The sequence below is a fragment of the Clavelina lepadiformis genome, chromosome 8 (genome assembly GCF_947623445.1).
Source record: "Clavelina lepadiformis chromosome 8, kaClaLepa1.1, whole genome shotgun sequence".
In the NCBI taxonomy this organism is placed as follows: domain Eukaryota; kingdom Metazoa; phylum Chordata; class Ascidiacea; order Aplousobranchia; family Clavelinidae; genus Clavelina; species Clavelina lepadiformis.
This window is the reverse complement of record NC_135247.1, coordinates 12458651-12483469: the sequence shown is the minus strand read 5'-3', so window position 1 is coordinate 12483469 and position 24819 is coordinate 12458651. Positions and strand designations below refer to the sequence as shown.

General features: G+C 36.1%; 1 protein-coding gene across 2 annotated transcripts; it reads right to left on the bottom strand.

The window, feature by feature from the left end:
* Window positions 1-115: 115 nt before the first annotated feature.
* On the bottom strand, window positions 116-24306 carry LOC143468759 (A disintegrin and metalloproteinase with thrombospondin motifs 3-like). Of its 2 annotated transcripts, XM_076966135.1 has the most exons (27): window positions 24000-24304; window positions 22483-22513; window positions 20892-21439; window positions 20620-20752; window positions 17011-17127; window positions 16355-16491; window positions 13359-13442; window positions 10840-10990; window positions 10237-10342; window positions 9936-10079; window positions 9687-9819; window positions 8742-8855; window positions 8405-8550; window positions 7606-7778; window positions 6685-6818; window positions 6376-6505; window positions 6014-6100; window positions 5740-5915; window positions 5228-5376; window positions 4996-5118; window positions 4683-4893; window positions 4411-4555; window positions 4092-4148; window positions 3707-3918; window positions 2936-3525; window positions 2722-2835; window positions 116-1312 (listed from the first exon to the last, which is right to left on the bottom strand). In XM_076966135.1, exons 1-27 carry the CDS (start codon window positions 24069-24071, stop codon window positions 1072-1074), a joined length of 4458 nt encoding a protein of 1485 aa, XP_076822250.1. In that variant the 5' UTR covers window positions 24072-24304; the 3' UTR covers window positions 116-1071. The 2 variants fall into 2 exon arrangements, with proteins under 2 accessions (XP_076822250.1, XP_076822251.1); XM_076966136.1 differs by lacking the exon at window positions 4092-4148 and having other exon boundaries at window positions 24000-24306.
* Between the last annotated feature and the right edge of the window lie 513 nt (window positions 24307-24819).

Here is a 24819-nt window from a genome sequence, read left to right as displayed (position 1 = left end):
AACACGGTACACCGACTAATTTGCTTATAAAGAGTGGCCTACAAAATCCTTAACTTTGCACTCTACCCGTGATCGTTCGATGGACAATGGCCATTTACCTTCAAACTAAGTACTAAATATAAAAAGGAATATAAAAATAAGTTGTATTTTGACAAGCTCAAAAAGACTGCAATTCATCTACTATTTCTATATGTAATAAGTGTAAATTCCGCGGAACTATTATACTGACGACTACTACAGTTTCAAGCAAATCTTAACGAATACAAAAATATAGGCTAATGAAACAGTAAAAAATACGTACTCGGTATCCTACTGCTATGGTTCCATAGGCAATGTTTTAGTAGCAGCGCAAGTAAACGTCTAAATTTAAAAAAGCACAAGTTTTTCGCAATACAATTCTAATTTTTCTATATTGACGAAACACAGTTTTTTGGCACAGTCATTACTTATCGTAAAGAGACACATGCGGTTGCTCAATAGAAGATATAATAAATTCTTTTCACTTTAAATGGTAATAAAATATAATTTAGCTCCTATGCCAAAGGTCCTAAGGTTACGGTTACGCATCTTTCCCATTGCCAACTACCAACTATAAATTGAGAAAGCTAGCAAACGTATGATAATAAGAAGTAAAAATTTAAGGCATTATAAACAAAAACTACTACCAAAAACATAAATATGAATGCTGAAACACAATAATACTGGTATAGCACAAAAGAGGTGCGATTAAATATAACAAAGCACAATTAAAAGACTTGCTCCGAACGCACAACGAGTCGTAATCAATGTAGAGGGTCGCAAATAATAGTCGCAAAGCACACACAACCTGCCGTGCAACAACAATCCGTAATTTGCTGAAACCTATAGAAACGGAAAAAATACGTGTGGAATAAAGGTTATAAGCCACTACATTAAGCGCGTTTAATGGCTGGATGTGAATTATACTCATGTCGGGAACACCTGACAGATGGAAGAATACTCTTAACTTCTCATCGCTGTTGATTTTAGAACTTTCTTCCGTGTGTACAGTGGAATAAAATCGAAAAAACCTCCGAGGTCTGCCACAATGTGCTATGAAGTAGTTTTTGATTTGCTGTTTACATTTTGCGCGACATCAAACCCATCACTTTTCAATGAAAAAGAAAGTCGCATTAACAGATTTTTGAACGTAGCATTAAGGTTTTTTCTAAGTGGTTTGATTCCTCGACATTTGTGCCTAATGGTCCTTGGTTGAAAGGCCAGCATCGTGATCTCTCGGCACTCCAATGTTGGCCGGATAGTGGCGAGATTTCTTGACGATTTTACCAACAGCCTAAAAACAATTTTTTTGGGATAAAAACTTAAACAATGCGTAAAACTTCTTTTCCACGGTAATTAAATAGAAACTGAAGTCACTGTCAACCTATTTTCTGAAAAAAGGACGAATATACGCTGATTCCGAAAATATAAACGAAATTTTTCTATCTCATTTCATTAACGAGTTATTGGCAAAACCGTTTTCATAAAACTGTGCGGAGAGCAGATGTGACGTTACCAGGGTTGTTGATGTTCGAGAATACTTCAAGCGCATATCCGATCAATGGAAAGTTGCTGTTGCTAGACACATTTCAGCGAATTTAGTAGTCCAGTTGAACATTGTTTTGTATATGTTTTCAGCAATGGATGCTGGACTAAGTATCAGAGGCGTTATTAATTAAACAGTGTTATCTGTATGCGCACTGTCTGGACTTAGCTCTAGGTAGTCTAAGCCTGTCCTTAGAAATTACATACAGTTTTATACGGCTTATTTAGCGTTCAGCGTTTCAGTAATGTTCATAAATGCAAACTTTGAGGTCTTGCCAAATGTAACAAAATATTGAACAAAATAGCAGTTGCCTGAGTGACTAAAAATAAAGTTGACTTAATTGTCAGGTAGCAGGACCGTGAGTGAAAAGCAGCTAGCCACTAGACAGAAAAGTAGACAGGAAGGTAGGATAACAGTAAGTGCAGAACCACGTGTTATATTAGTTACTTCGTATACTGGACCTCTTCTACTCAATTCGTGATGTCAGGTGGTTTTGTACTAGACCCAACAGTTGACTGAAAAAGTGTTTTGAATAGTAGGCTGAAGTTACTTTTTGTAAAATAGATGTTTTGCTCAAGGTTGGAAAGTTTGCAAACTGCGCGGGGGATTTTGTATCCGCGCATTACTTTGTTTTGGTAAAACCTAAAAGTTTGCATTTATGAACATTATTGAAAAGCTAAAAGTCAAATAAAACTGCAAATAGTTTTTGTGGATTAGGCTTAGACTACCTAGAGCTAAGGTCACACAATGCACATACAGTTAACATTTTACTTAAAAACGCTTTTTATAATTAATCAATCAATCATTATCAAAAAATTTTAAAAAGCTGTCCAACACGAACACTAAATTCACCGAAACGTGTCTTGCAACAGCAACTTTTTATTGATCGGATATGCGCTTGAAGCATTCTCGAACACCAACAACCCCGGTGATGTCACGTCGGCACTCCACACCGATTTTTGAAAACGGTTTTGCCAATAACTCTTTAACGAAAGCGATTTCGTTTACATTTCCGGAATCGACGTATTTTTATCGTATTTTAGAAAATAGGTTAAAAATGATTTTAGTTCCACTTTAATAATTTTAAACTCAGTCAAGACTACATTATCAATACGGCAGGCTACGCTAGCATTTACCTATCGTTAAATACAATATACCTTGGTGCTGTATAACATGGCACTACGCAAACGAGTTCAGTTGGTTTGTATGCGCAAGCTGACGAATCATCCCACTTTTTTTCCACTTCATTCCAGCAAGCGTACAGTGATCGTCTGTGACAATTAAAAAGATTACAAAACAGTAATATATTAAACAACATCACATAAAACCAAACTTCTATATTTCAGCAGATGGCAACGTGAAATCACTTACCGTTTCCCCACACCACATATTTTTACGTCACAATCACTCCATCCTTTCCATTTTGCAGTAATATGATTAGTTGACCTTTTCCGTCTTTCTTGCAGTTGACTATTACTGTTATTTACTAAGTAAAACGCTATTACCGATGTGTTCTTCATGTTGGCAAGCATGACGCCCATTCCCGTGTCCACTGGCCGCGCTTCAGATTCATTGCGCTCAGATAAAATAAAACTGTACTCTTGCATATCATTTTCAGTATCTACGTAATCATCTGTCATGTCGTCACCGTAGTAATTGTCATCTTCATTATCACTCTCTCCAGCAATATCATTTTCAATCTCGAGGTTATTAATGGTCTCTTCTGCTTCTTCCACGCCGCTCAGGTCGGTTTCCGCGTTACTTAATGCATCATCTTCAAGCGCTCTAAATTCTGGAATAACAAAATCATCATCCAGATTTTCGGTTTCGGAGACTTCATTTTCATCAACCTCTGTACTGGGGATTGGAAGTTGAATAAGCGGAGGATGCACCGTTTCGTTTTCCTCATTGCTGGTCCGTGCCCGAATCGACTTTTCGGTCGTTGAATGGTTTGTTAAATTCTACAAATTCAAAGGAATTTGTTAATGTTATTGATACGATTGATCTTTTATCCTAGAAATCACAAGAATTATAAAGTACAATACTTATAATTATAAATTTATCACACATATACTGTACATGTACACACATAATGAAATTCGAAAAATGCGTCACAGCATATTTTCATCACAATAATGTTACCTGCATAGAAAAGTTGTGCAAAATTTGGGAATTGTTTTTCTCCTCCGGAATTGCAACACCAACAACGCTATCAAAAACTGGTTGACTAGCAATTAAATCTTTTCCATCATAGCCTTTACACGACAGGCAGCACAAGTCTCGGAAGTTTTTGCGGGAGCAAAGTTCATAATGGACTTTACAAAATATGGACTTGTCCCTTACACAGGTCTCCGCTGAAGATTACAAATACAACTTTTGCAACATTTTTCGCAAACAATCACATGTGCTGCAGTTAACATGATCGAAGGTGAAGATATATCGTAATTAAACAGGACACCGGATGTTCTTATTTTTGTACATGAGTCCAAATGAGGTTAATTTTAGTAGACAATTTAATTGGTAATACCTTCAAAAGATGTAGTAATAGGAGGCGATGTGGTAGTAGAAGAAACAACACTCCCATCTAACCGTAATATGAAAGGGAAAATATATTTATATTACAAGCAGAAATATAACATGTTAGTATCTCAGATGAAAAAACACCAAACTACTTGCATGCAGTGCATACTTTTAATTTCCCGATCCCGAGAAATGAAAATGAAGTGAACAAATAATTTAGTCAAATTTAACACCGAAATCAAGATCATATTAACGAATACAGCAATCCCAAGACAACCTGTTATACTTTCAAATCAAGCAAACACGACCATCCATGCGCAACTTACAGTCGCATGGAGATGCTTTGCAAGTTACTAATCCAACGGGCTTCTCTTCGTCGCAAACATCACCGGATTGTTCACCTCTTCCACTTCCATGGGCCTTACAACGCACTTGGCGGCGTTTTATTCCCTCACCACATGTCACTGAGCACTATGCAAAGGAAAAAAATATTCACTTTATCAAAGCTAATAAGCACCAGCACCACAAAATAGTTCTTAATTCGTTAACTTCGTTTTCTAATTTGTAGAACGTATTTTCAGGGCTAAAACTGTGTTACCTTTGACCAGGGTCCTGTGCGCCACAGCGCCGGGCACGGTGCCGGTTGGCAAGACCGACGAATTGCAGGTTTATCACTACCGATACATCTAATATCGGAGACTGTGCTAGTACGTCTGTCGTGTTCAACTTCCTCGCATCGGACAGCGCGTTCTTGGATGCCATCAATACCACAACTTCGTGAACATTCTTCCCATTCTCCAGTAGTCCATCTGTATGAGAGTATCCTCTTGTTAATAAAGTATCATTTCATTATATTTTCCAAATTTGATTGATAAAATGTCGTTGAACAATAACATTGATTGCATGTAAACCTGGTCATTGTTGCACATTCGATCGTGCATCGTTTCTTTTCGGAACGTGGTGGCCGCCCATGACAATATTTTTTGGAAACAAACTTGTTTCCCGATTTATTTTTGCATCCATATTTCGCTTTTCTGCAGAATTGTCAAAAATAAAAACCATTATATTAAACATTATTGTCATTTTGCTTTCAAACACCATCAATCTGCAAAATCATAAACACTTCACAGACGACTTATACACCTGTAACCAACTCCGCAAGATACAGAACAAGGCATCAAAGGTTTGATCACCCAGCGATACGTGTCACGTGCTTTAGGAGCATCTTTTGCAGCATGAAGAATGTAGCTATAATCAACTTGGACAGGTATTCCACGACGGCGTACCAATATCTGTTGCCGATAAGTTGTTTTGATTACCAAAGAAACAGTATTTCTTCTAACTTATATAATTACCGTATTCATCAAACATTTGAACATGCAATCATTCAGAAAAACAACGCTTTTCTAAACGCGTATACAGTTAACGTCAATGACAAACATTGCAACCGTGTATATTGAAAATACAAAACTTCTTCAAAATCTTACAGTGTTTTGAAACTTAGACTTATACCACGCTGGCTAGTGCCATGATCTAAGTTAGGAAATGCAACATTGTAAAGTTTTTTTTCTTGTTTAGCCTATATAAATACAGTTGAAATATTCGATATGTCTAATTTATGGATAATGTAACTTCAAGAGTAAATCTACTCTTACCAATACGGTAATGTCAGATAGTGTAGGACCACGAGCAGATATAGATTCTATTCCATTCCTGTTGTCATAGGTGAACATAGCCCCGGTATAAATAAACTTGTATGGTGTATCTTCTTGTGGTATTCGATGGCTTCTTGCATTCAAAAAGTAGCGCCTGGCTGTGCGATCTTTTAATGCTGTCGGTAAATTCGACATTGTAACAATCAAATCCATGAGTGAAATATCCGTATTCATAACGATTATATAAAAACAATGTCGGGCTAAACTTACATACCAAGGATATTGCTATTGTCACTGGAGGGTACTTCTGTAATTCTTATGTGGCGCGCTCCTTGAGGAATTTTGTGCACTTTAATGTAATCTGCAATAAGCGTTTTCACACAAACAAATTTAGATAAAAAATTTCAACAACTGGCAAAACTAGACTGCACTACACAGAAATCAAGATTTGTTGGCCTCAGAGATAGAAATTTATAATTACCGTTGTGTTAACTTCGAAACTAACTATAATTTGTGCCTTTAATACACTTTCACGTTAACAGTCGTCCCATCGTATAAAGTTACAAATATTTGCACCCATCTATACAGATAGCTTGAAAACAGTATTCTAGCTAAACACTTGATTTTTTCTCTTACTGTTTATTTTTCGATTGGCTTTTCTACTGTATCGATCTTGTGTGTTCCGGCATTGCCTTCCATCACCTCCACAAACTCCACAATCGTCTTCTCTTAATACTGATCCAACTACTTTATCGCAACCGACATTCTATATATAAACAATGAAGAATTAACATTAAGATTATACTAAGCATTACCATAAATGATGATTAACTTTTAAGTACATTTTAAATTAAAGCAATTTCCAACGATGATAGCGTTGCCAAAAACAACGTTTACCTTTATACCAATATTTTGGATAAAATATAGCACTTTGCATTCACTCACCACGCATTGGCCCCTGATGCAAACTCCGTGGGGATCATCGTAACTGCACAAGGTTCCATCCGTAACTTGCTGTCCCATCGTCACAATATCTCCGGTCTTCTTCGATACGCAATACAGTTCGCATTTATAGTCCACTGCCAACGAAAAAGGTTATTGTTATGGTATAGTATTAGTATCATTTAATTATCAGCCACAGACTGAGGAAAGTCTTTGCGCGTCTAAAACACGGCGATGATCCCTCATTGCTAAAGCCACAATTACCAAGCTAGCCTTAGTGCATGTCTGGATTGATACGCGCATGTTGTACTTGTTTTTTTATTATTGTATACAGCCCGAATTTGGAAGTGTTTATCAGGACCACTAAACAAAAGCAAGTGTCGTTAATGTCTTGCCTAAAGGTATTTCATCAACGGTGTATAGCTGCGCTTTTGGGCATCGAACACGGCCACACAATTGCAAACCAGCGCTCACTGAGCAAATCAACATCGAAGCTTTGTTGGACTAGGTATAATAAGGGAATGCCATGCAACCATATTTAGCTTTGACATCAAATTTGACTAAATTTAAGTGGTGGACACAGAGCCGACCTTAGGTCAATGCGAGCGATGCGACTGCGTTTAGTCTCGCGCTGCAAAACACCGAAACGAAAATAACGATTTAGTTTTTATTTTGCACAAATTCCAGGTTTGTTTGTCAATTTTTTTTTCGAAAGAGAATATTTTGGTAAAAATATATCACGAAGCAAAGCTTTGATGGGAGTTGATTTGGAAAGTATTCATATTTATATCATTTTTATTATTGTATTAAATTACTCAAAATCGGCAAGCGATCCGCCATCAGTTCTTACGTTAGGCCCCGTGCTTGCTAAGGCCAGCCCTGGGTGGAAACTAGTAGTTATGAAAATCAACTGGCTAAACTTACCATTCAATGGCTCATAGGGTAGCCATTTGTGTCTAAGGTGGTTGTACTCAACCTCATTGTTTCTATACATGCATTGATCAGCTCTGAAGTCCCGGTTATCGGGACAAGCTCTTTTATTGCACAGTTCGAAATTCTCATCAGAACCAAGACATTTATTGCCGCCATGGGAAGGTCTAAAGTAGCAAACAAAACAAACAAACTAAAGAAAGACAAGCTTCACTATGAAGCACTAAAACCACAAAGATGCTTTCATTTAGTGATAAATATTTTTACTAGTAAATATATTAAATACTAGTACAGTAATATTAAATAATCACACACATGAACTAGCGTACTTTGCTACCCCTCCCCCTTCACGAACCCAACTCTTTTGAGCCATGGGCCTTTTTACGCATTTATTTTTTGATTTATCACAATTCTTTTCTTATGACTCCCTATCAGCAATATAACCCATAAGAAAACATGAAATAGACCAGTATACGACGTTTCAAAATTGTTGTTTAGGTTTGTTGTTCGATCATTCAAAAATCGTTGTACACGGCGATTCGAAAATGTACACAATAAATAGGAAGCTATTGTACGTACAAATATGGAAATATATTTTCTTTCGAGGCATTTTAAAGTGTTGTTTGAGGTGTAAAAGCTCAAACTTTTTGCGCTACGCGCGCAGTTTGGGCGGGGGGAGGAGTAGGTAAAGGCAGAAATATTACAAACAGCTTTCAAATAATTTTGGCCTCCCCTCAATGCAATCCTAAATACGCCACTGGGCACATGTGAAAGAAACTACTATTTAACTTACGCTGGGTTATTACATCGTCTTCTCCTAAACATTACACCAGTTCCACAAGATCGGGAGCAGTCTTCAAAGTTCCCCCAAGGACCCCAGTTGCCATCAACTACCGTCTGGCGTTGGTTTCTCCAAACACAGTGACTTTTGTAACACCACTGCAACATGCATTCTTTTACAAAGTATACTTTCGTCAAAATTCACAGGAATTCTTTCCGGCCGTAAGGCAATGAAAAAGTGTAATTAAAATCATTAAACCGATAAGCGAAGAAAGGGAATTTATAACAACTTAATTTCTGGTCTTCAAGTTTTTTCTGCTTCGAATATATGATCATTTTTAACGTCTTACCCTATTTTCTCCACATTCTGTCCCATCTACTGGAGGGCCCTGCTTTGTTTTACAGAAAATTGGGTTGTCGTCGTGACTGCACCAGAGTGTCCTGCAAACATCCTGTTGTGGAAACTGAAAAGGATTTAAATTTGTTTAATTGCAAAAACGGATAAAAGTCATACTACCTGCATAACTTAAAATTCAAAACTTTTTTCTAAAAATTATCTTCTTTGTATAAGATATGCTAAGATTGCTGTTTACCGTCGCGTAGCCTATATACTGTACTGACTCTCAATACAAATTTGTATGACAGATCTTGGTTTTCGAGTCATAGTCAAAGTTAAAGTATATAAACAGAGGTAAAATACAATCCCCCACAAATCCGAAACATAACCTCACACATCTCAAAGGCAAGATTTAAGTGTTGGACTCACACAAGCTGACAGGCGTTAATTTATGTATATTTGTTCTTGGAGCAAAATTTAAAATTATGTGCTAGTAGCCTACTTACGTCATCGCATTAAATTAAACTAACGTGAAAAACTAACCGCGTGTAAATTTTACCTTCTTTGACTATGATAAAGTTGTCCTTACTATTTCCAAAAGAAAACTTGTAACAAAAAATTTTTATTTTTGGAATGCAGTCGATGGTTTTATATTCTCTCTTTCTTTAATTTGCTTGTACGAGAGCGGTAACCGGTTTGCACAAAGTAGAATGTAATATGGTGGTGCTAGTGTTTCTTCCCCCATATTACATACTACTGCACAATACATAGGCCTAAATTTCCATTGCTTAGCCTCTGAGCAGTTAATTTTTCGTTACGTTATTTCACGAGGTTTGTTGTCTACATTAGAAACATATGCTATTATGCTAACGAAAAGTTTGCTCAAAACTTTCCTTTAACTCATTTACCTAAAAAGCATTCTTGGTCCATTTACAAACTGTTTAATGCATATACTTACAGCAGTACATCGACGATAACCCTGGCCAAAATTGAATCTACACTGATCATCCAAGGAATATGAAACACCTGGATAAACTGGTATGGGATCTCGATCTAAGACATGAGGGTCATCCAACAAACAGGTAAAGCGGCTAAAAACAGTAGAGAAAAGGTCATATATTAGCGCATTTAAAGTGGCCTACATGTGGAAACATAAGTTAATTACAAATTGGTACTTCAGAAATATTAAAGTCATGGCAAAATATACTGAATTTTGCTTCTGAGTTCTTGCTGACTACATCTAGACCAATGGTATCTGTGAAAGGCAGCTTGAACTAGTGGAGCCATTATAGAACCCATGCTTGTTTCGTCACCACACTTATTTCCTTGTCCGTCATGTTCCATTCCTAACCTGCTCAGAGACATATACACTAATAACAGCGAATGTAACCAAAGAATAATAGTCAACAACTATCATAAACATGAAATATAGCATTGTTTAAAAAATATAGTATTTTGTTTTAAATTTGATTATAAACTTTATTTTACTATAAATAAGTAGCACTCACACATGACCGGTTTCATGGGCTATAACAAATGAGGACGAAAACCCATCTTCGTGGTTCAGGGAACAACTTTGTTGCGCGTGACACATGCCGGTCACATGGGCGTAACCTAGAAAAATTAAAGACGAAGTTAGGATTATAAAAACTGCAGTTCCACACTGTATATATCTTTGAAAAGATATATAATTAATCGGAAACTACAAATAGTCGTTTCCCTAACTTATTTTAGACAATTATGTGATTTGTGGAGCAAGTGTGTACAAATGAAATTAATTACAAAGTATGAATGAAAAGGCCAAAATTCATGCGGTATACCATCTCTAGTTTCTATACTCTTACACAACGGAGAAAAGTAAACCCTTTTGTCAAACAATACAAAATAGCCTACTACGCTTATGTCGTTTTCCACCACATCTTCAGACATGAAACAAAAGGTGCCAATTAATTAACATGCAAGCATAATAGATATACATATGATCGTCATGAAACAATTGAATGCTTTTGTTCAGGTTCGATTGATAAAGATCAAGACTTGTTTGCTTTCAGTAAATGACTTCCTCAGCATAAAACATTCACAAAAATGTAGCAAATTATATTCCAACTTACCGGCAGGACCGAAATTCTTTCGTGTTAGAAATATGGCATAATCATGCACACGACCGTGTGGTGGAGGGTCGTCGTGAGCCATGTCGTTAGCCCACCTGCAGACGTTCACCAAGCTTGCCGGTGCATTGTTTGTGATTACCAATCCGTCCGACTGTATGTATGGAAAATATTGCAGAAACTCTTAAGGGACATATCATTTCAAGGTTCAATTATGCTTTAAGGTATGATATAATCATTAGCTAAAGTATTACCAAGCGTGTTTATTAACACTAGTTTTGATGAAAAACATCATTATCTGAAGTTAATATACATAAATATTTATCAAATTCAATTTGAAGTCGTAATCAAAAACAGTTTTAAAAACAAACTGGTTACATAGTTTCCATGAAATGAATTAAAACATACTTAATGGTGGTCACGCACGAGTAATAATAATTAATTAACAGACCAATTTTGTACAAAAATTGTCATAGCAATAACTTGTTTCACTGACAAATATACCATTCTACGGCTGGTGTTTAGAAAAGGTAACCCGAAGTCATACGATGATTTAATTGTATTCGCGGTTAGCAATATCTAGAACTCTCGCATTCAGAGGTATATTACCCTAAATAACGGCACAAGCCGCAATACATTAGCAGACGACTAATAGTTTGCTGGGGTTGACGTTTAAGCTCTTCCTGAAGGTTTAGCTAATGACTGGGAACTATATGTTTCGTCAAGACGAGCATGTGTTTGCCGTCCAACGAAGCTAAACAGGAATATAGACAGTGCTGGACATGCTGGTAAACACGTGTGTTATTACCGCGCAGCGATTCTACCTCTGCTTGATTGACTCAGTGACAAATGCATTGTTTTAAGACCAACATTTCCAAAATAACAAAATCGGACTTTTAATTCGCGATGCAACTTTATACAAGCGAAATCAATTATATTTTTAAAGATATCTTTCAAAGTGCTTATTTCTTTGTTTATAATGTTAATTATTTTAAAATGTCAGAGATCAACCGGCTTGGACAAGATAGGCAAAACGTTTAAACGTACTTGGTTTAAATCTGGCGATAAACATTTCTCACAAATAATATTCTCAGCTCACAGTCAAAACCAAGATTAAATATTAATTTGATTGGCTAGATAAGGCCCAGCCAAGCCACATATACGTAATTTTGAAACACATGCCCAAGACCTGTTGGCATAAACTTATAAACTCATAGCAGTATCCGATTAAATTGTAATGGTTTTCGTACTACCATCATATTCATAACCGAATATGTGCATACTTTCTTCAAACTGGTAGGAGAAGTGCATTGAAAGGCAAATCTCACTATAACAAGGATTAATAAGCTTCAATTAATAATAATCCATTCTAAAAATACTTTTTCTTGGGAAAAGCAAAAACCCAGATCATATACTTAAAAGCTATCTGCTTTAAACTAAGTACACGCAACGCTTTCATTATAATGTGTGTCGTCACAAGAAGAGTTTTGAACTTTTTACATTATTTTTTCACGCACGAAAATTTGTCCGTATGTGATTTTCACATAAGAGCGTATAAGTTCAAAGTGATAGTGTAGACTTGATAAACGTAATTTTGCCTGCACAAGATGCGTAATCAAAGGCTATTGACGTCACCGTAAATCAGATGCTGGCTACTATCTAAACATAACACTCTATTAAGTCAATTTCCTAAATTTAAAAACGGTGTTTGGAGAAAAACTGAAATGTATTCGATTAGTTTTCGAAAAGTGCTTTCAAACGCTAAACCTGCTGGTTTTCCAGCAAAAATATTCAGAAGCCCTATGGTGTTCTTCCAGACGCAATAAACAGAATTGCCTCCGCGGCCTGAGCACGACAGTTGGATCAACAGATGAAAATGCTAAAAGAGCATGATGTCCGACTCCGCAGTTATGTTTGGAGAGCACATAACAACTTTCTTTGCTGTTTTACCTTTTGGCCTAATGCTATTCATCAAACAATGGACAAAACAATGTCTTAGTACTACTCATTACAGATAAAACTATGGTCGACGGCGACGACGATGACGACGTTCGCCCTGCCTTTCGCTGTCTTTTATTTAACCTTTAGATCTGCAACAGATAATTCTCGCATACTTTTTGCATTCATACACTAATTAATAGCAGTTATACATTTTGAATATTGCTTAATATCAAACACGTCTAACTTAGCAAGCCGATTTTGTATACATGGTAATAATTCTCAAAGCCGTGTTTCACTATGTGTGCGTATGTGTATATGGAAATACATAACACTTTTCGTTTCATACATAATATAAAACGTCAAAAACACATAATATTCTGGTATAGCTAGATACAGTATATACCGGGTGATCTGAAAAGGGCTAAACGAAATAAAACCTAAAAAGGCATGGCATGTATTAAGTGGAGTTAAGTGGCTATACATTGCCATATCTTAATTGGAATTGTTTTTGAATGAACGGGAACTATAACTCCTATCACAAAAGAACATCATAGTGATATGATACCATAAACATATCTTACCATTTCTGCGTCGAGCTGATAGAGTCTTGACAGAACAATATTTACATGTTCTCCCAAGGAGCTGTCGTGGTAGATTTCATCGACCTTTTGGTTTGATATAAATAAATGACAAGAGTTTTCATTACTGGACAGAGTTCATTGCAAAAAGTTCATTTTAAAGTTTATTACTGTTATAACCGAGCGTTACCTGTGTTAAAACATATGCATAATATCTACTGCATAGTAGGCATTTACAACGAAGGCCAAAAGTTATAACATTTAAATAAAGAGCGCACCAGAAAGTATTTTGGCATTCTGGTGTTCGTTTTCACAGCGTTTAGGCATTTTTTAATACCTATTTTTAAATAGATAAGATTTTTATTAGGCTAAGCATTAATTACGCACTTAAGAGTATATAACCAGAAAACATTTACAAAGCGTATATTAACCAGCAAAAGTTAAATCATTTGGAGAAAGAGTTTTCACTACACTACTGATCCTAAAAACATCACTTGAAGATATGACCACATCTATAAACACATTATTCAGGTATTGAGAAAGTCTATTCGTGCACCTTGTTATTAAAATGTGTGTTCAGAAATGCCGCAGGAATAATCCCGATACATTGTTGGAAAAATAAAATCCTTTACATATATTAAACACCAAAATAGGTCGGACGCTTAAGAGATTTGAGACGTTGTCATATTATACAAGCAAGTATATGTAGCCCCTCTATAGCTGAATCGAGTTTCATATCTGGGAGATCACAACGTTTGTCAAATGAAAGCGTTTCCTTAAATAAGGTCATTAATGGCAAGTTCAAATGTCATTGATGCAAACATTTATGCAGTTGTTAGAAAATTCTTTCAACTTTGAAACACTTCAACATTAATAAGTTTTCAAGGAACCCATCAAAACACACAAAAAAGTTTGTGGCAAATGAATTATTACAAATTAGAAAAGTTTGGATACGATTTGTACAAAACTAGGTAATTAGGTTTTTTCACCCTTTGACAATTCTTCACAAAGCTTCATGACAATGATTCCGAGGAACTCATTTTGGGAACCAATGATTAAATGGAATACCCAGCATGCTACTTGCAAGCTCCATAAAATGCTATTGCTGCGGTTAAATATAAAAAATGATCCAAAACTCTCTATATCCATTCCCTTTTGGAGATAAATCTTAGCTGTGCACGCAATGCAGTTAAAGCACATTTTTATCCCACATTAAAGGTAAAAAGGCAAATATATTAGTGCTTGTGCTATTTATTTTACTGTGTTTGACCATAAACAAGGCAGCAGTAAAATTGCAAAAGTCGATTATTGTCGCAAACTGTCAAAGTGCACCGGATGGTAGATACCATATCTCTATATCGAGATGATTTTCTTCAAAATTTCAGTAAACGCCTAACTTCTTTAGCAAAAGCCAGAGCTATTTTATTCAAAGCTTTGGTCGCGAGTGTGTTTGTTTTGTGTTATCGTGTTTGTGCCTTGAGTTCCGTTCGAAACCAATAGCTGGCTACTGAGCTCACTACGGCGCCGTGCTTTAACAATGGTAAATTCTCTGTACAAGGGCTGTGGTCAACGTCTTAAAAGAAGTTTCTGCTGTTTCTCTTTAATTACTTCATCATACTCCAGTGGCGCAAATTGCACCATCAACACAATGGAGCGAGCCACATGCGTGCAAGTTCGAACAACAGCAAATAAATGATCGATGAAAAAAGATGGCTATCTTCGTTACCTCAAGGCGCAGAACCACCATTACAAAAAGTGGCGCGATAGGTTACAGAATAAACCCTATACACCAACTTAAAGAACCATGAAACAGGAGAACGCTTTTTTGCCTTGATAAACAAAAACAGTTAATCTAAAACCCATCTTCCCCTAGCACTAAATGACTTTTCTTCTACCCGAAACGCTGTCGGATGCATTCTGAGTTAGTTAAGCCTACTTCAAGTTTGCAATTTCCGCGCTTTTAGTGCGACTTTGGGCTACTTATGGATCCGTGTCATTTCAAACAGTTTTAGCGAAAGTAAGTTTGTATAATATGTATTGTTTTGTAAGGTTTTGTACTTAATTTATCCATCCTGTACATGTTTTTTAATTCTTTTTCGAAATTCTTTTTTTCAAAATTGTTTTTTTACGATAGCTTATTGGAGTAGTTTTTGTATTGTTTAATTTTTCGATCCAAAAAGTCATATTCTTTAAGCAGAAAAAGATTGAATTTTTTGTTTTAGGAAGTTGAGCGCTTCCAAGAACAACATTTGCCCTTTTTTGTGGCAAATTCCGCTCTTTGACATGAATCAATCTGGAAACTCTAGCCTACTTCATGTATATGCCACCGTGTCTAGTAGCAAGAACGCCATGTGAAAACAACTGCCTAACATTTGACATTACACTCATTCTATACGTTGAACAAATTCGTCAGGTTTGAGATTGTGGCGATAAAAAGTTTCCTGTAGAAAATTTACAACAGACGAATTTAATCCATCAAGAAGTGGCAGGAAAACGCAAAATTAAATAAAACACTGCACATGGAATTGACAATACGGTTAATGTCGAATTAGTTGCCATTTGAGTGGAGAATTGTGTAACATAAATCATGTCCACACATTCTACGATTTCGCTGGAGGTGTCAATCAGTTTGCTTTTCAAACTACGTTTTGTGTATACATATGTGGCGAAAATAAGCATTCGCTAATTTCAATCTAGCAGCTTAACATAATATATAGAAATATTATAATTGCAGGTCAAGAAAAAATAACCAAACATAACACTATTCCATGATATTTTATAAATTCCCACCGAAACATATTGTATTTTGAATTCAATAGAATAAGACTTCAAGACTTGGTTTTTTAGTTCTATAAGCTAGATTTATACTTATTTTCACAACCGTTCCTTTTTAGAATTTTCTGTTTACTTATTTGTGGAAAGTTTTAACACATCAGCTTCAGACAAAATATAAACAACGTAATAATGTGGTCGACAAAAAAGTAGTTCGCCGTACTTACTATGTTAATCAAGGTTAATAGATAATTTTCCACGTGCTGGGCGCCGTGGAAACGGACTACTTCGTAATCTGCAGCAACTAAAACTTCCATATTGTAGTCGTTTCGTTTAGCATGTCGTTTGCTTTTTCGGAGAACTCCTAAAAAATAATTGCTATTAATTGCTATTAAACAAAGTAAACTAAGTGCTATTAAACAAAGATCTCGCGTGCAAGTAAAGTATAATGTTATCTTGCACGTTCTGCAAAGGCATCGCCAGGGTTACCAGTAAATCCAAGGGGTAAAGTGGGTGGAATTTTCTGTTTAAGAAAATCCTTTGATCTGTTAAGGTCTTTTTATGATGTTTACTGTACGCTTAAAATCTACCCGGTGGACATTACGACAATTGATAATGTTTGTTGGTTTATCGTTTATCGGAAAGTTAATCACGCTTTTAAATGGATTACTGATCGTTTTAGATGAGCAAAATTCTTATGAATAAGAACTTGTGAAATGTTCTGCACATCACGGATTTTTCAGGTTGGCTACGTTACATATTACATAAACCGAATATGGCTTTTAGATACCCTTATAATGTCCGAGCGTTTTACGCACACTGCGCTACAATCATGAGCATGTGATGTTATCTACTACAAGCATCAGCTCTTTCTGGCACTTACCTTCGTTTATGCCAAAAACTGTTTCAAGAGACCGATCTAGTGACTCATATCTGTTAGTTATCGGTTCATGGTCTGGAAAGAAGCGTGGCTGTTCCAATTCGACGGCCATTTCCATTTCTGAAAAGAGAAATAAAATAATTTTCCATTTTGTTGGAAAATGGAATATGGTATCAAGATCTTTATCCTCGGACTGTCGAAAATCTTAGCGCGACTTAAACTCGGGGATTATTTCTCATCACTCGAACAACAGTTACCCAGCTTGCCTTGGTGCAAGTTTTGATTGACACACACAGATTTTTTTTCATTTGTTTATTGTTTACACTGCATTGTTCGAATTTAAAACTATTCACCAGGACCACTACACAGGAGCAAATGTGTAGTTAATACGTTGCTTAAAGGACATTACAGCTGCAGTGCCAGTAGGTATCGAACAGGAACGAAGTAGAACGAACGAAGTCAACTTGTTCTTAACAATCCCATATAACAGTCACTCAAGCCACCGGTGACGTTTTACCAGAGTAATAATGTCTCGAGTCATTTTTTTTCAAAGACTCGACTTGACTCAAGTCCCTTTCCAAGAAAGTACAAAAATGATTTGACTTGACTCGAGTCATCGTTTGAAATCACTCGAATTGATTCGAGTCAGGTCATTTTGATTACGTTTCAGCATTAAAGTAAAACGAATCTCTATTTTTTGGTCGGAGTACATTAAAGTGTAACTTAAATTAATTTAGCTTGTCTACGAATGCATATTAATGCAGCCAAATGAAGCAAATATTGTAATAATCCTAAACGTTTGTGGTTCATAGAAATCATGTTTTTGCTTTCTGTTTGGCTTGGTTTCGAATGTTAATCGACTCGACTTGATTCGAGTCTTATTAACCGAATTACTCGAGTCCGAGTCACTTGTACTAAAAGACTTGACTTGAGTCTTCAAAGGTAATGATTTGACTTGCGACTCGAGTTTGATGACTAGGTTACGGCTTTGCGTTTTGCTATATACAGTACAGGTATCTGAACGCCACAGTACACATTATGAGCGTGACTTGGATTTGACATATTTTTTGGGTTGTTTGCCTCTGCGTTAAAAAAAACAGTCGTACGCATGTGATTTTCGATAAAGCACAATAACTGCCTTTTCAAAACAAAGCAATTAATGTATATCGTGTATGCAGTAAGACATTTTAAAATCACTATTTGTGAATACTAGCGTATTTTGTGTATGGCCTTTACAAGTTGTACACGACGTTTCAAAAGTGTACACTATAATTTTGCAGCTAGTGTACGCGTATAAATATGAGAATACATTTATATCAAGGCGTTTAAAATGGTATTTGAGGCGTAAAAATCCAAACGTTTACTTACGAGAATTTATTTAAGTAAAATTTAAGTACGAAAATTTTAAACCCACCTTTTAAAAACTTTTGCCGCCCAACGCAATCTTAAATACATTACTATTTGTGAAGTATAATATGCTTATTTGCGTATCTGGGCTTACCTCTGGTTTGTAAATAGCGTAAATTTAAATTGATTAAGAACAGGTGGCTAAAATCAGTTGAGCAAATCGAACCACACACCTAGCAGTGATGTCATTATGTGCAGGTGCGTTTCCCACGGTGATTTCTATGTGATCAAATTGAGGTCAAGTGTACAATTCTCGTGAAGAGGAACGTAAATCTATTTAAAAAAATCTTCAAATTGTCAAATGAATGATACAATTGTTTTCGAAAGGTTTGTGTGTTAAACAAACAGTAAAATTACCGCTACCAGTTGGAATTGACCAGGAAAAAAACAACTTTTTGCTGAATTGGATGATCTTTGTTTATCTACATTCTACAGTAAAGGTCAGAGGGCAAAATGATTGCTAACAGAAGGTTATGTTACAAAACCTTCTCCTCCTTAACGTTTCTTCTCTGCACAATTCGTTTGGTTAATTACGCGAACATCACTGCAGCTTTTACCACCCATCTTATTTTGAAGAGAACAACAAGCGAGACGAATCAAACAAAAGCCAATAGGTTGAAAACCAAAGGATGTAGACAACCTGTCTTTTACGACGTGTTTCCTATACGTACAAGTTCTGATGAAATGAAAGGTTGTTCTGCTAAATATAACGGATAGGGAAACGAAAAAGATCTTAAACGGAAAATGAAGAAGATTCTCGCCTGTCAACAAAAGACCTGTTAACTAGGAAATTAATTTTTGCTGTAATACGAATTTCTGTACATCTGACTGCAAGGTAAAAAGTGATTAGGCCTACAAGCAAATTGAAAGCAAGTGTCGAGATTTTAATCTCATTGTATGCCGACATAGGAAAAAGAAAAAGAGAAATCCAGTATTATAGCCATGTTTACCTTTAGCAAAATCTCAGTGTTTGGACATCATGTTCAGCAAATCAACACTAGGGTCAATTCAAATTTGGGGAAGACGTGCAGGCGACAAAAATTGACCAAAACGGAAAATGTTTTGGTTAAACATGTATAATATTTCACAATCTTCTTCCGTTTTATGCGACGGCATGCAGAGAAGAACAAGAAATGGATGTGCACTGCAGAAAAGTTTGCAAATTGCTTCTGAAAGTTGTAGCGGAAATCGTTGAACAAAAGTATGGTTGATTTAACAAGAATTTTGCAGAACACAAGTTACGCAACATGAAGTATCAGAATGGAATGTAGTTGGAAAATATACCAGAACTGCAATCCGATCTCTGCTTGAATTATTTCTTCATAAAGACGGTAACTAAGAGCGGGAAGCAGTCTTCACGATCAACTCACGTTACTTCTCCCCTCCAATATAGTCATCACAACTTTCATAGAACTCTTGTCTTAGCTTTTCACAGCGTAATTAAAAGATAATTTTGTGTACATATGACTTATTGCGGTGACTCATATCCCGATTCTTTTAAAGTATAGTTAACGGGTATCAATATAATCGTTAGAACTTAGATGACAATCACGTAAGTCATGATGTACACTCCAAGCCAGGTTGAAAATTGAGTTGTGTCGGACAAAGCGCTGATTACTCCCCAGCAGAAGAAGACCGTGACTTACACACAAGTTCTATCATACATATTTTCATAACAATCGTTTCGAGAGTTGACAGAAACAAGATGATAAAAGCCGAAAAGTAATCATAATATTGGGTAAAACAAACCGCCATGGGTCGAATAGATTTGCACAACAACGAAGAAAATAACTGGAATTTGCTAAAATTTGCGGATGTTCTGGTAGTTTGCAACACGTTTAATAACTGATCTCACATTATTATTGGATAGTCGATGTTAATAGAACATTTACCGAAGGGCTGAAAATAAAACGTACAGCTGTTTTTTTTATCGTCAAAGGCTTGAAATTCCCATGTTAGCAGGTTCAAACCACACAAAAACACATTTAAATGCAATTTTGTTCATTACCAAAAAAAAAAACCGTTACGATCGCATAAAATTTTACGAGTGCCACATGATTAGTCTTCCAGACTTATTCAACAGAGTCAAAGGTCCAGAATGTTTGACAACAAATAAATTAGTTTAGATAGAAAATTACACAAGGAATGAAAAAATTAATTATGCGTATTTCCCGTCCTACTGAGTAATGCAATAACGACACTTACGTTTTCCCATGATAACTGATTGTCTTATAGATGATCTTTTATAAATCACATGACGTTGTGGCGACGCAGAGTCATGTTGTTCTTCGATTGGTTCAATAAAATACTCGTCGTCTTCAGTTTGTATGAGGCCTGCCTGTTTATTTGCATTTATAAAAGTTTTTTTTGTTGAAAGTAAACAAATGCGTGCGCGATTCATATATAGAACTTGACTCGTTGGTAGAATGTCAGCTTGTCTATACAACGTATAGGTCACCCAAATATACCCCACTTACCAATCCAGCACAGTTACTAATGGCAACCTTGGATAGCGGATGATGCGATATTTTCCCGGAAAATAAACAGTTAGATTGTAAATTCTTCACTATTTTGCCTCCATCGTCAGTGAAAATTACGGATTGTCCTCCGGGTGACACCAAACGTCGTTTCGATGTAACTTTCAAATGCAAGTTTGACCCAAAAGCAGGAACGTTTAAGTGGATATAGCTTGACTTAAAAGAACCTTCAGCTGTAGCAGATTGCTGCTTAAAAGTAGGAGATACGTTTGACAAATCCTGGGCATTTGATTCGACTTGTAGCGTTTCGTTATTGTTGTCGAAATACATATCATTATCGATGTCAACACTTTTGTTCATTTGCCTAAAGTTGCTTTCAGGAAGGGAAAACACTGTTACGCTAAGAGAGCGTCGATTTCTTTTTAGTTGCTCGTGAAATGCAGAGACTTTCAAGGCATCATTAACATTATGTGAAATAAATTGTCCGTCAGCGTTGACAACTGTCGGATGCACGACATCATATTTAGAAAACATCACATCGAGATCATCTGCAAAAGGAAAAAGGATGTCATTTATTACAGACAAAAAGTCTTTGTTTTCGATAAAATAAGTAATTACCTAGTGGTCGATAAGTTAACGAAATGTTCAGCCAATATCTACCCTGCAGATAGCTATACATTCAAGAGGTATATATTTTTCTGCAAATATGTTGCAGAACGTAAGAATGTGGAATTACGGGTAATTGGTCCTCGTCTTCGAGAGCGGTTGCAAGAAATATCAAGTTACTGATGTACTTATGCACGATTTATTTGCTTTTTGTTACCACTTTGTTTGTTATTGCTCATGATGAGGACCCAATCGCCCGCTTTTCGATGATGGCGGCAACCTAAGAAACCATGCGATCCACTTGACGTTTTAAATGCCTCAAACCCCACCTGCCTGAGACGTTTTCCAAATTTGCCAGTGGTTGGTTAGTGCAGTTGATAAACTAAATCATGACATGGCAATTTTGAAGGAACGATTTCAAGTATCATAAGAACGTTTCTTTATTTAAAAAAACGCAGCAATGACCTTTTTAATCCACAATATGTACATGAAAACTAACATATGATTTGCTATTCAAAGTGTAATCAATTCACAATTTCAATATGGCAGAGGTGTCTGTGATCAGTTTCCCACAACCTGCTGTTTGCACTATTGTCTCTGGACAATTAATTAATCAACGCCATTCAGCAAACTGTCTAGACTCTAAACAGTCTGTTGACAAAAGTTTCAATTTAAGCTATGTTTACACTGCATAAGAAAATTTACTAGCTTCCATTACAAAATGTGAAATGTACTGAAAATTTTTACGAGGTAGCTTTCATACGCCTATGGCGCACAATTTATGTTCAACTGTTATGTTTCCCAATTCCAGCAACAATCATCAGTCTTAATTTCGTATAAACGCAGCCTTAGAGTTATACAGAGTCATTATGTCCTTAAAACAGTTTATATGGTGTGGTTGCACTATATTGTTTTTTGTCCATTTTATACAATAGCCATCCAGTGAAACGTCATTGCAAAATCTTTCATCAAGGCACTTACTTACCTTTCGTAACTCCATGTAATAATCCAGCAACCTGTAAAAAAAGTTACCATTAGTTTTATTCGTGAAACTCTGAATGTTGTCGTTAAGGAAAAGTAAAATGGACATGTTTCAAAAACGACTAACGAGACAATTGGGCTTGAGATTTGCGGTTCCCGGTCTCTCACCGCAAAAAACTAAAGCTTTGAAACAGCAGAGGAAAACCTCATGCGCACAACCATAACTTGAGCCGCAAACACCTGCTTTGCTCGTTACAACGTTACACAGTGCAAAAATATGTATAGATATTTATAAGTGCTTACTTTACTTTAAGTACAAAATAGTTATAAGTACTTTTTGCGCATTATTTTTACTTAAATGAACTCAAGAGTTAAAATATTCATAATAAAGCATCAAATATCTGAATGATTTGGCGAAGCTTGCGAGATCTTAAAAACGTTTCTATAAATTACAGGTTAACAATATTACTTGAGGCGGAAAAGCGTTTTCTTGAGAAATAAATTCAAGACAAATAGCCCCGATAACGTAAGTACTGATATTTTAACGAGGTTATAATTATGCGATCATAGGAAGCTGAGTTTTGTGCAAATGTCCTTTTTCGGCTTCTAGTAAAACCATTATACAGGGATGTCAATACCCACTTCTTTAAATTAATATTTTTCTATATTGTAGTCGAATTCGTTATCAAAGGCAACTGAAGAACGTTCGAAATCGTTGTTATTGTTTACATATCAATCACAGCATTAAAAGCACTTTAATCGTGGTCACAGATAGCTACGTACTAAGTAGGTTATAGACAATAACAAGTAGGTAAGAATGTTAGTACATTCGGACGCATGGTAAATCGCTTTAGGTGGTCCTTTGTGCCATTGATTTCATCATGCACGCCTTGTGGCATCGAGTTCTGTGATGTAATACTGTATTCCGAAATTAAGCTGTTTTAGTCTAGTGACGAATAGTGAATGAACCATTGCTTGCTTACGCGACCGACAACACCCTACCGACTTTTAATTAAAAGCGAAGATATAACTCTTTTGTCGTTATTAAACAATTTACAAATATAATTATATCACCAAGATAGGTTTAGGTTTCCGTTTGCACCACGCCGTCCCCTTTCGTTATGTACATGACTCATTAGTTCACACATCGACGAGTTTTCGAATTAATGGTTCGACATAGCGAGCAAGCCTGTGTAAAAGCGATATACATCGAAACAGCTTTTACAAATGTAACCTGTGTGATTTCACTGACGGTTGTATACAATGTCGAAAAAGCGTTGCGCAAAATGATTCACTTACTATATGTATTAAATTATCAGCATTAAAAATATTAATCACTTTATATATCGTTAATTTAGGAAGCTCTTGTGTAATACTATAGCTGATACGTAATTTGCTATAGTTTGCTGAATGCTTATGCAAAAGATTTCAAATCGTTTCAAAACAAACAATTAATGACACGAAACTGATTTTTTTGTTTTTAATACAGCCTGGAAATAATTCGCTGCAGACAATACATACCCCGGGCAAGAAACACAACAAAAAAGAAGTAACTAGCAGTAGAACAGCCCGATCCATTTTTCCTGTCAACATCTATGCAGCGCTGTTAGAACGGGTATATCCAAGCTAAAACTAACCTCTGCTTTCCTCCCTTGCTGCTTTATCACTAAGGCACTGGCTGATTTGTGTTACGCTTGGTGAGCTGAAAACCTTTTTCTTCTTTGGAGGTCACTGCCAATTGATTTACAGCAGTTGCTTTTCGCTGTTCACAGCATACACCAATTTTTTGCCACTATTGCCTTGAACGCATATTCGTGGCTTGACGAAAACTATTTCACTTCGTACCACATTTCTTTCATTTCGTTGTTCGTTGCCAGGTTTTTTTTTGATTAACAGAAGAAAACAACATTGCCCATAACCATAATATGCAAGGGAGATCGTCCCTTTAATACACATTGAAAATTATTAACAACAGTAACAAAATATCAAAGGCGACATGAATCTTAGCGAAAAATTGCATGTTACCTAAAAACATCGCTCTAAATCTCTTGAAGATACCAGCTTTTACGCACATGCCTAAATATGTCCGTAAAAATCGCGCAAGGGCGGCGGTTGTTTATACAACAGGTCGCAGTTCATTTCTTTTACTTTCGCAAATAGAAACATTTTAAAACTACCGCATTGACACATAATACCTTACTTTACTACAAACTGTAAGCAAAAAGTCTATAGCCAGGGTTGATGCAAACATTTTAATGGCAAAAATCCTGAGTTTAAGGTCGTGCTATTGAAATGTTTTCATCTACTCTGGCTCTAGTCTGTTTTAGTGTTGTCATTATAC

Coding starts and splice junctions, on each gene's coding strand:
- LOC143468759 (XM_076966135.1), bottom strand. CDS start 24,071: ATGTTGACAGGAAAAATGGATCGGGCTGTTCTACTGCTAGTTACTTCT. Junction 16,492..17,010: donor AGTTTTTGGCATAAACGAAG/GTAAGTGCCAGA, acceptor ATTATTTTTTAG/GAGTTCTCCGAAAAAGCAAA. Junction 4,149..4,410: donor CAAAGCATCTCCATGCGACT/GTAAGTTGCGCA, acceptor TATTACGGTTAG/ATGGGAGTGTTGTTTCTTCT.